Source organism: Martes martes (genome assembly GCF_963455335.1).
Source record: "Martes martes genome assembly, chromosome: 5".
Taxonomy (NCBI): Eukaryota; Metazoa; Chordata; class Mammalia; order Carnivora; family Mustelidae; genus Martes; species Martes martes.
Genome location: NC_137892.1, coordinates 157,027,203 through 157,039,948, shown reverse-complemented (window position 1 = coordinate 157,039,948; position 12,746 = coordinate 157,027,203). Strand labels below are relative to the sequence as shown.

At 41.9% G+C, this 12,746-nt stretch overlaps 1 protein-coding gene across 2 annotated transcripts in view; it reads right to left on the bottom strand.

Moving 5' to 3' along the window:
* Nucleotides 1-12,746, bottom strand: part of CTNND2 (catenin delta 2) — a gene marked incomplete at its 5' end in the record, with an annotated part of 906,977 nt that overhangs the window by 206,287 nt on the left and 687,944 nt on the right. For both annotated transcript variants that reach the window (XM_080804204.1, XM_080804205.1), the window contains one exon: nt 11,180-11,393. In XM_080804204.1, the coding sequence (XP_080660330.1) occupies nt 11,180-11,393 (214 nt within the window). The remainder of the gene's footprint in view (nt 1-11,179; nt 11,394-12,746) is intronic.

Below are 12,746 nucleotides of genomic sequence, written 5' to 3'. Positions count from 1 at the left end.
GCCAACCCACTTGGCCAACAGGCCTAGAGCCTGGCCTCCAACCTGACTTCCAAGAGTAATGAGCTGATAATGTGGCTTCCCTCTTCATTTTTGTTCAGAACTTGGTGTGGAAGAGGGCACAGGAGCGGGTTCTATAAACTATGGCCTAAGAGCTAGACATTTGCTTTAATACAGAGTTTTATTGAGACCTCGCTATGACCAATTTTGTATGTACGGTCTACAGCTGTTTTCACCCAATACAGGTAGAATCAAGTAGTTGTAGCAGAGACCCTATAGCTTACAAGCTAAAATAGTTATCATCTGGCCTTTCACAGGAAAAGATTGCCAACTTTGGAATCTAGAGGAATCTACTCTGGAATCTAGAGGAAAGTTGGAAAGGCGTATTGCCGCCAGAGCAATGCTTTCAGGTTTGGAAGCAAAGGACAAGTAAAGGAAGGCAGGACTCAGTGCCATCAAACACTGCTCTCCTGAAGACAAAACAAACAAACAAACAAACACAAGACAAAACAACAGAGTGCAAATGCAGAAGCAGGGCCAGCAGGCAGAAGCTCAACTGAGCTTACTAGAAACTTGTAGCAGAGCAACAAAGGGAAATTGAGCCCAGAAGCACCTCCAGTGGGAGCAGCAGAAAGGGCTGATGGAAGATCTGGATCCTGGGGCCTGGAATGTGGACAAGCAGGGAGACGGGGAGACTGGAGTGGCACAGAGCAGATGTGCTCCTAGATGTCCCAGCTGCTGTTGAGGGCGACTTTGCAGGTTTGTTGAGGGAAAGAAGTCACCTCAGTAAGAGCCGGTGTGGGGGTCTGTAGTGTGTCACCCCAGCTGAGGCGGAGCTACACCTTCCTGAATTCTCTTCCTGGTTTCTGGGATAAGGATGTTCACAGGAGAAATCTGCAGGCCATGTGGCAAGTGCTAAGGAAGCAGCAGGCGCTGGACTCTAGTAGCTGTAGGTCCAGGGCACCAGGCCCTACCACAGGCTGGGGAACTGTCATGGGTCTCGGCTGCTCTTCAACTTCTCCGGATGGGACAATGGCAGCCACAGAGCGGTCAGCTCCCCCGACTTCTTAAACAGCTTCCCCCACGTTCTGGGCCAGGAACATGTGGAACTCTGTGGCCACGGGAACCAGCTTTTGTGTTTCTCTTATGCAGCCAATATGCAGCCAATGAGAGGCAGAAGAGAGTACCTATCCTCACGCGTGCCTGCTGGTCCTTGCTCTCCTCTGCTTCCTATCCAGCTTGTCTTCCTGATCTCTGCCTCCTGGTCTAGGTCAGCTTCCTGCTCAGCACCAGACATAGGTGAAGGCTTCCTCGGACTACTTTATCAGCTCCTACCATGGTACTAGGTCTCAGCTTGATAGTAAGTCCCTTTTACCCAACCACCTATACTGCTCATGCTTTTCTAGTCAAAGCCCCACTGAGATGCCTAGTCATGGGATTGCTTCCACGGCCAGGAACTAAATGTTGCAAGATGGCAGCAATGTTTCCAATTTTTCCTTCAACTGGTAAATACATAGTAACAAAATTAACCTTTTGCTGGGATTTTGTCTCCTCATTCATTTTAAGTTCACCAATGGTGAATTCTGGAAGCCAGGCACCACTGGACTGGCCTCTCCTAACTGATTAAATCAAAAAACATCTCTAATTACTCATCTTCCCTCAAATACAGTGGTTGGCAGAATAATGGTCCTCTAAAAATGTCCATGTCTTAATCTCCAGAACCTGTGAATATGTGACCTTTTACTGACGATGTGATTAATTTAAGATGGGCGGATTATCCTAAAGATTCTCCTGGATTATCCAGATGGGCCCATCTAATCACAGAGGTCCTTAAAAGCAGAGAACGACTCCTGGTGGTAGTCACAGGGAAATGTACCTATGGAAAGAGAGATGTAATGCCGCCACCTTTGAAGACAGTGGAAGCGGGTCTCCAGTCAAGGAATGTGGGCAGCTCTATTAGCTGGAAAAGGCAAGGACCATACCCTACAGTCTCCAGAAAGGAAAACAGCTGTGTTGACATCCTGATTTTAGCCCAGTGAGACTTAGGTGGACTTCTAACCTCCAGAACTGGAAGGTGATAAACTTGCACTGTTTTACATGGCTAGATTTTTTGAAATATGTTCTAGCAGAAATGCATGACCACAGCACACTTCAGTGAGTGGCTGCCATGGCCTTGGGGTACAAATCTTTGTCTGGGATAATTTCTCTTAGGGCGTAAAATGGCTTCTTTTCTACGGTGATGGGCATGGACCAGGGTTCACACCCCTGGACAGTTAGATGGGGAGCAGTTGACACTGAAGCAATGTTTCTGTTGAGGCCCTGAAAGTACCTCAACAATTCCAGCATGAGGTAGTCCTAGGCTACCTAAAGAGGGAAGAGGGACAGAGAACCTTCTGGCGGAGGCTGTGCAGAAGAGAAAAGCTGGGGAGGATGATTTTCACACTTGAGTTAACGTAAGAATTGTGGACTTTGAACTTTAACACACAAAGGCAAGACATACTGATTTGTAGGCTTTAATTCCTTTGAAGCTTTTGGACTTCAATATAAAGTGGGTTGAAACTTTGATTTTTAATTTCTCTTTGGGAATTCAGTATTTGGTGGGGTTTATATTAACATTCGAGGCATCTCTACATTGTTGACATTTCATTATTGAAATGTCTCAATTCAGTTTTATCTCTGTGATGCTGTTTAATCTTACGGCAGAACCTCTGATATGCTATGTTGGTCAACGTGGCTGGACATTATTTGGGATATAAAATAAATCTGGGATTTAATTTCACATTTTGGGAACACACTGGCCCTGAATTTGATTTAAATGGTGTGCTATCCTGACCCATTTCAGCACCTCTTAATATAATATATGAAACACCCACCAGGAGTCCCAGGTGATCTCCGAAAAGCTCACAGGAAGGTAGAGCAGATGCTCCCTTGACGAAATACTTACCTCCTGCTTTGGAGAGATGAGGCACGCTTGCAGGTTATCACAGCAAAAGGGATAACAGAAAACAGACTGAAAGATGCCAGTGGGGAAAATGCTTCCCCTCTCTTCCAGGGTCTCTTTCCATGAAGGGTGTTTAGTTAATGTTACACCCTAGACTTCTTTTGAAATAGTGAACTCACTTGGCTAACAGACCTAAAGGAATGCCTCCAACTTGGCTTCTAGTCAGTAATAGAGGCCATACTTAATAATATTTACACTTTGTGGTATCTGTGAAACTGTTCAGAATTCATGCAGGGAAGAGATTATTAATAGGAACATTATGGAACAAAGAAGAGAATGGAAGGAGCAATCCAGCAGATGAGATATTTTATATCTGTTATATGTAAAACAGACGGAGGTGAGCTGGCTGGTGAAGTGGTAGTGGAAGCCAGCACAGCCCAGGATAAACACAGTGGGGACTCCATCCCAGTGATGCACGAAGGTGGCTGACTGTCTTAATGGAACCTAAAGGAGATTCTTCCTCGGAGAAGACAGGCATAGGGAATGTAGAAATCAGAAGGGGGACTACCAAAGGGTGATTGATTGAAAGGAAGCAGTTGCCCACCCTCTCATTCTCCACTCCTGCCTGTGCGTGGAGAATGCCCTGCCCTCTCACTATCTACCCCTACCCGGGTGGAAAGAACACCTGGCAGCCAGAAAATGACTGGCCCCTCCCTATAGGCCAGACATATAAACAACCCAGAAGACTATTCTCCAAAGAGACTGTCCACACTAGGGAGAACAGAAATGATATTGTGGTATCTGAGCCTTAGAGAAAAGCCCTCCTCCTCATCAAGATACTTGAAGGGCTCCCCATTACAATAGCTCATAAGTAGCTGCTCACCTGAAGCCAAGCTCACAGTTAATAAGTTTCATTGATGTGCACAGAGCTCAAACTCTCTACTCTGTCTTAAAAATAAGAAGAGATTTCATTCTTTTTTATCACTGATATTCCATTGTGTGTGTGTGTATACACTCCATTGTGTGAGTGTGTGTGTGTGTGTGTGTGTGTGTGTGTGTGTGTGTGTATATATATATATATATATATATATATATATATATATATATACCACATCGTCTTTCTTCATTCATCGGTTGGTGGGCACTTGGGCTGTTTCTATAATTTGAAAGTTCACTGAGTATAGACCATCACTCAAGTAATACTGTTCTTTAAAATATATGATTTTGTAAACTTTTATGTAGAAGCATATGGGAATAGTAATGTGCTCAAATGCTTGAAACTACACTGTATAAACCTTCACTGAAGTAAAAACTTCTTTCATAAAAAAAAAAAGAACAGAACTGAGAGACGGTCTCTCCACATTTAAAGCATGCAAAATTAATGAGAAAGACTCCCGTAAAAACAAACAGAAAGAAATGACACCCAAGAAAGGTGAGATGATTTATGATAAATGGAAAACAAACCTTGGTTCTAAATAATATCCTTAGAGAAATGCAAGAATAGTTTACATTCATAAAATAAGAATAGAGGTTATATAAAATAACACAAAAGAGAGTTCTTAGAATTAAAATAATGATCTATTAATATTAATACTAGTAATATCTCCCTAGATCCCTGAAAAAAAAAACCCTCATTGATAGGTTGAGAGAAATTTTGGATGCTGGAGAAATTGCTCATGATAAAAAGACAAAGGGCTCCAAATCATATATGAAGATATGAGAGTTGAAGTCCAAGAGGTTCAAAATCTGCCTATCAACAATTCTAAAAAGAGAGGATAGAGAAAATGAATCAATTAAAAAAAATGATAGTTTTCTGGCAGTGAAGGCTATGACTCTTTAAAATGGAAATATCCAATTCCGGGAAATTTTTAAAAAGCACAAACCTAGATATCTCATCATAGACTTTTATATATCAGGGATAAAATTAAGTTATAGAAAATATTCCTCAGAAAAATAATTTCTATCCAGTCATATCTAATAAATATCAATCAGTATGAGGATTTAATACTGACATACTCAGAATTTCATCTCCTAAGCACTTTAGTCAATTACTTAATATTGAAACTTACAGGAGAATAAACCAAGAGAGAGGAGGGCCTGGAATCTAGGAGACAGATGTCCCAACTCTGGAGAGCAATGCAGCAGTTGCAATCATCGAATTCTACCCCCAAAATAGAGGATTCTGCTCCTGATATTTTTGGAAAACCAGGGAACTGATGACCAAAATCACAGACAAAGTTGAGTTGGTGGGCATCGTAGACGATGAAGGATCTGTAAGATATGATCCTAGAAATGACTCCTTTGACAAGAATCATCACTTTGGACCCACTGGGAAAGAAATGTGATGGCTGGGTACCACATGAGTCTGTTCTCCCATGATAAAGCAAAAGCTACTCTCTGGCTTTCAACTTTTGAATTGAACTATAGAAAACCTTGGAAGACTGACTATGGTTATATAATAGACTGCAAATATATTCAACCTTGACAATGTAGAAGTCAAGTATGATGACAGAGATTGTGAAGAAGGGTGAAGACGTAGAACACTAATATTCTTATCTTATAAAATGGGTGATGAGAGAATGTCTTTATTAGATGCAAAGGACAGAAGCTTAACTTTGAGGGACTGATGCATTTGCAGAGGAGCTAAAGATAATGATCCCACCATTTTGGAAAGGAGAAGGCATGAGTGGTGATTATGTGAAAAATCCTTCTTCATCACAGTGGAAAGTCAGTAAGAAAAGCCTATGATAATTGATTTACATAGAGTGAAATAAGCATAGTATTTAAAGATATGGAGTAACTATGAGAAAACTAAAAAACAAAGCAAAAACTGAGGCTGAAAGCTTCTGAGGGACTGGGAGTGTCTAATACTAGAGGACAGATGAAGCAGGGCACGATTGTTTTCTTATAAGCATCTTTATACAATTTTTTTTTAAGATTTTATCTATTCATTTGACAGAGAGGGAGAGAGAGAGCATAGGCAGGGGGAGGCACAGATGGAGAGGGAGAACAGGCTCCCTGCTGAGCAGAGAGCCTGATGCAGGGCTCGATCTCAGGACCCCGGGATCATGACCTGATTTGAAGGCAGGCCTTTAACCAACTGAGCCACCCAGGGGCCCCCAATTTCATCTTTTGACCATGTACAGCCATTACTTTGATTGAAAATATGAAAATGCATTTAATTATCATCTTTCCCACTTCCAGTACTTCACAAGTAAATACTTTTAAAAAGATGCATTAAGAAATCAGGCCAACTTGGGGCGCCTGGGTGGCTCAGTGGGTTAGGCCGCTGCCTTCGGCTCAGGTCATGATCTCAGGGTCCTGGGATCGAGTCCCGCATTGGGCTCTCTGCTCGGCAGGGAGTCTGCTTCCCTCTCTCTCTCTCTTTGCCTATCTGCCTACTTGTGATCTCTCTCTCTCTCTCTGTCAAATAAATACATAAATAAATCTTTAAAAAAAAAAAAAAAGAAATCAGGCCAACTGATCTCTAGGCCAACTATTAAGCCCTCATGGTTCTACACTTATCTGCACTGCTTTATTTCCTTGACCAACAAATGTGTCTGCACACATCCGGAAAAAGATGAAGGACCTTTGGATCTGGGTATATATTAGTTTCCTAGGGTTGCCGTAACAAAGTACCATCGATTGAGGGTCCAAAATAACAGAAACTTACTGTCATAGTTCTGGACGCTAGAAGTCAAAGATCAAGATGACACCAGGATTTGTTCCTTCCAAGACTGTGAGGAGAATTTGCTCCTTGCCTCTTTCCTGGCTTTTGGTGTTTTCAGGCAAGCTGTGGCCTTCTTTGCCTCAAGGAAACCTTACCCCATCTCTGCCTTCACGTTCACATGTCTTTCTCCCTGTGTGTAGCTGTGTCTAAAATTTCTTCTTTTTGTAATAACACCAGCTATATCAGATTAAGAGCCCACCCTACTCTAGAACCCTAACTTCACTTATTACATCTGAGTCACATTTTGAGGGGCTATGGATTAGGGCTTCAATATATGAATTTGGGGGGCATGTAATTCAACTTAGACTGGAAATTAAATTAACTGACCTAATACTAGTAAGTAAAATAGTTAAGCTGAGGCCTATCTCTTTAATTAAAAGGACATTTGATGTACAAAATGCAAGAATATACTCTGCTCTTGGAGAATCAGAACTCTTAAGGACCCTTGCTTTCGACAGAAATAAAAGTTATTTATTAAGTTTTATGGTTTAATAAAAAGTGGTTTATTATGATTTGCAAAGCATTCTGAAATCTTTAGTTGGGCATTTCAAAATTTAGGTTGACTATTTCCATATTTAGAGAGAGAATAATTATATTAGTCAGGCCCAAAGGACATTCAGCATTTGTAACCAAAGTTTATTTGCTTAGGATGTTTCGAGTAATGGCTAGCATATAATAGTTTCAACTGGATTTAAATAAAATTCTGATCATCATCTCATAGTAATTATTGCACAGGAAGAAAATTATTTATTGCAAGGCCTACCAGGCAGAAGCAAAATACGTTCTGCTGTGAATAGATACTGCGTGCAAACAGGCAGATTTTTTTAAGTGTGCATGCTTATGTGTTGAATGTAAATGCATGTAAAGTGCTCAATTTCTACACTTTATTATAGTTCAAACAGTTTGCCAAGGCATACTCAGTAAATAATTTAAAGCTCTGCAGGAACATTTCTTTCTTTTAGTCTTTTATTGTTTATAATTTGGTTCTACATCCTTCTGGTTATATAGCCTAGGTCTAATCTAAAATCTCATTTAGAAACATGCTTTACTATTTTTTAAAAATCACTAACATTGTTCTTTTTGATATCTGTTTATAAGACATCGTAGTTTGTAAATATCTAAAAGAGGAATTCAAAGGGTACTTCTCCCTCCCTTCCCCTATATATATATAGATTTTTAACACACATCGATTTTCATGCATTTGCTGGTATTCAGGATGGAGAAGGTAGGAGCGTAAGCTCCCTTGTACTGAGGGGTTCTGTCACATACTGAGTCTTTAGTCCCTGCTGGACTCTCTATTAGGTCTGCTGCAGAATTACAATGGAAGTAAAGGGGATAGTTGTTTCACTTAAATCACTGCTTTATTAATTCATGCATGCATATCTAACCTAATTCTGAAAAGGCTCTGAGAAGTGTCCCTGTGACAAAGTGACAACAGCAGTGAAGAGAGGCTTTTTACTCTTACGGCTCCATCCTCCAGAGCCATCATGAGCCTCGGTGCTCATCTAATTAAGTTTCTAACATGTAGACACGTGTTGTCAGCAACAGCCCTTCTCACATTTAGCCGCCAGCAAGGCACGGGTGGAGCAATTGCAAACGGCGCCACCGAGCATCCCACTGGGCTCTGGTGGAAGCATCGTGTGGGTCCGCTGGACGTCAGCGCTGCCGTGCGGATGTCCAAGGATGAGCACACACCGGACACCCGCAGAAAGTCCAAAGCACATGAAAAATGAAGGATGAACGGACGGTGTGAGCTTGGCATAGCAAAGCATTTACCAGACTTGGGGGGAGACAAGAGTCTCAGAGGAGGAGTGGAAAGAGAATGACAGATAAGACAAATGGGGGATTTGATGTCCTCGAGGTTAAATCAGTTAGCTGTACTAAAATGCTGGATTCCCAAAGCTCCCCCGGAGCCAACAGAATCCAGGCTTTCATAGCTCACTCGGGCAGAGGAGCGCTGGGCTGGTGCTGAAGGTGAACATGACCCTCTAAGGCTCTTTGAGGTGAATTCATTTGCCTCATTTTACTTTTGCTTAGGCAGTGTGCAGTCAGCGTCGGCTCAGTCCGCATCATTCATGCCACGTCTACACAGAAGTTAGCAGAACCGGTTTCCAGGCACCCTCAGATTTCTGCCAGCACGGGAGTTACAAAGGCTTTACTGCTATGGACTAGCACGTGGTGGGTTCTGATTTCCTTTTCTACTGCGGTAGCTCGGCTAAGGTGCTTATCGTGTTTCAATAGCACCCGTCATGGCAACTCCAGAAACCATGAGCTTCAACCCACTGAAATGTTTTAACAACTTGTGTCTTTGAAAAACTTAAACTTCATGCCTGGAGTGCAGCTGCGCACAGTAAGACCATGCCTCTGGAACGGCATAAAACATGTACTGAAGTAGCAGGGACCGCCCCCCTGGAACCAGGGAGCCCCAGGGGCTTGGATGGAGTCATGACACAAGTCAGGAGGGGATGTGGAATGAGTCTTGGCCACTGGCACATGCTGACGCAAAAGCACTGGGTCATCACGCGACAATGGGTAGGAACCTTCGTTCTTCCCCAAAGGAGCAGGAGAAAGGGCACGTGTACTCTGTCTGTATGTCAAGTACTCCATCTTCTGCATAGCCAAATGTGCTTGGGAGACGGTGTTCCTCTAGTTCTGTGGGCCTCAGGCACCCACTGACAAGGCCTTCATGCACAGAAACATCACGGTGTATGTTTTCCGTCACACACGTGAAGGCCTTTCTCTCAATCTGAAAGCAGGGATGGGGTCTCCTAACCCTAATGGTAGCATATACTTTCAGTTATTTATTTCAGTTATTTATCTCAGCCCCCAAAGTATCCTATACATCATAATATGTGCAGAACAATAGTTTTACCTTAACAGAGCCATATTAATTTGGTGTGAAACATCACTTTATTAACACTGTAACCTTAACAGCTAAATTTCTTTTTTCTACAAAGACAATTCTCCACTTAGAGAAATGCAAAAAAGAAAGCAAAAGAAAAGTAATTGGAGTCTAGTTCTAATTTAGCTAAGAGTGGGAAAGAGATGTGACAATAATCTTAAAGGGTGTAAATTTAAGAAAACAGACTGCACCTGGGAGATTTTGTCTCAGACTGAACAAATATTTATGACTCTCAGCTTGAGTAATGTGTTTTCTTAAAAAATAACAAGATCCCGTGTATCTCACAAGCGTAGCTTCAAGGAAGTTATGGAATCAAGACAGAAGATCAGTGGCATCATGGCAAATTCAGAGATCTTTTTTTGAGAATCAACCTTGCAGTCCATTTGCCAAACACTTAAAGGGGAACTTTGATGAACGAGAAGCCAAATGTCGCCTAAAACGACGATGTGGATAACCCAGCAGAGTACTCTGAAAGCCCTTACTGGGGCCACCTATGTCGGCAGCACGCCAGCAAGCAAAACTGCACGTTTAGAAGGTTAGGGACAAGAGTGAAAGCTAATGTTTACACGTTATTCCAATGTTCATACATATGCCAGGAAAGGTACTGCTGCATGCTCAACTGTTCTCATTCATCAAATCCTCATGGCGTCCAGAGGTGCTGGTGATCTCTACAACACTCAAAAAAGTTCTGTGTTCACAGAAAGGCTTGCTGTCATGTTCACGTTGGAGAAACTCCCTCTACGTAAATATGTAAATATAGACTATAAACATGTATGCAAAATAGTATATGAACATAGTATGTATGTACATATATAATATAGAAATATATACACGCGTGTGAGAGAAATTCCATATGTAATGTGTATGTAACATGTAATATGTATGTAATATGTAATCCTATAACCTAGGGACTTCTAGTAGGCATAAATATGTTTTTCAAGAAATTAGCTGTTAAGTATGATGAGATCTCATTCTTTTTTTTTTTTTTTTTTTTTTAAAGATTTTATTTCTTTATTTGACAGACATAGATCACAAGTAGGCAGAGAGGCAGGCAGAGAGAGAGAGGGGAGGAAGCAGGCTCCCTGCTGAGCAGAGAGCCCGATGCGGGGCTCGATCCCAGGACCCTGGGATCATGACCCGAGCCGAAGGCAGAGGCTTTAACCCACTGAGCCACCCAGGCGCCCCGATGAGATCTCATTCTTAATCACATTATAAACCAGAAAATACACCTTACTAATAACAACTCGCATATCTTATCTTTTTATCAATTCTTATTTAGTGCCATTTTCATGATCACCTGTGGGTGTTGTACAGTGCTGGGCTGCTTCTAAATCAAGTGACAAAACTGAAACCAGGTCATAGAATTTTAGAAGGGTTATGTTGGCTGCATTCTAACGATCCCACTTGGTCAATCCACAGGCGTTAAATCAAATCCTTTTATTTGCTCGTTCAGCTCATGCGTATTGGGACTGCCCATGGTATCAGCGCCCCCCCCCCCCGCCCCCGGGAAGCCCTGCAACCACCATCCTTGGTCAGCATGTTTGCTACCACGTTGGATCATGGAGACTTTATCTTGGGAGGCAGGTGTGCTGTTAATAAGGACTCTAACCTGTGACCAGCTCCCGGATCTCCAGGTCGGTGGTCTTGCGGAGTAACCTCACCAGCGCTGGGATGCCACCGCAGTTTTTGAGGGCAATTTTGTTATCATCGTTGGCCTTCCCATACACCAAGTTTCTCAAGGCTCCGCAGGCACTGCGGTGGACTTCTGTCATCCGATGGTCCAGCAGGTCCACCAGGAGCTGGATGCCTCCTTGTCTCCTTATCTGCAAGAGTACAGGAAACAACTTTGGCCTTAGAGAGGAAGCTCGCACCATTTAGACCCAAACAGGTTTTTCGTACGGAGCCGTGGCTACAATTAATGTCACTGAACTGACTTAAAGCACACAAAGGAAAAAAGAAAACCAACCAGTGTTCTCCTTAGATTTGATTGCCTTCACAGGCTTTCATATCCTACTGATAACATTTCAAACATACCTCCTTTCGAGCCAGAGATTTTGAAAAGGTGACTTTCACTCAAAAGGGAGGTCTTGGACATTTCTCTCTATTAAATATGGCCCATATTCATGGCATGGGGCAGACGGAGGAGCAAGAGAAGCTTCTCACTCCTGAGACTTATTAAATTTAACCACTGTCTTAAAGGGCTGTGGGACTGAAGTACAGCATGTTAAAATTATGCTTAATCAGAACATTCTCCCAACATTTTAAAGAAACCAGAAGCTGATGAGAAACTGGAAGAACCAACAAAAGGATTTTCATCTAAGGAGCCCAGGAAGATAAGACAGTCATGACGACAGTTAGACCACTAAGACCAATGCATGTTATGCTTAACTCAGGTATCTGCTTAATACCAAAAAATCACATTAAATTTCGATGTTCCTTTTACCCAAAATAGTTTTGATTTTTCAAAATAAGCAAAGGAAAAAAAAAACCCACCTTGCAATATGTCTCTAGATAGGTCTTCTCTTTGCTGTCCTTTAATGTTTAGACCAATTTTAAATTAAAATGGAAAACCAATGGGCTAGTTACCATATCGACCATTTCATGGAGCTTTCATTAGCAAAGCTGTATTTGAACATTTCTCATTTATATGGAAAAAAATAACATGATTCATTCAGTAATAGTGTCTTCATTTTTTTAACTTCCATGTCCCTCAGGGATTGAAAAATTATGGTTTGTAAAAAAAATTTATGGTTTGTTGCAAATGGTTATAATTTGGCACTTTCCCTACTTAGTTTTCTTATCACAGAAAACTCATTCATCCCACAGATGTGCTGGACACATGGCTACATCCCACCCTTTCAAAGGTGCGAAAATGTGACTTTCTCTGTGAAGTTACTCCAACTACACTATTTAAAACTGAATCCTGAGCCAGACCCTCATCCCAGGCCAGCATTCTTGTTTTACCTTAATCTGTCAGAGAATTCATCATATCCCTGCCATGCCCTAACTTCTTTATTATGTTGTCATTGACTGTTGGCTAGAACGTATGTTCTTGGAGGGCAAGTCTGTTTTTGCTCACGCCCAGATCTCTATCCCGATCCCCAAGAGCAGTGCCAATCCCATAGCAGATGTTGAACAAAAATTTGTTGAGTGAATGGGGAGGGAGACTCTTTTCC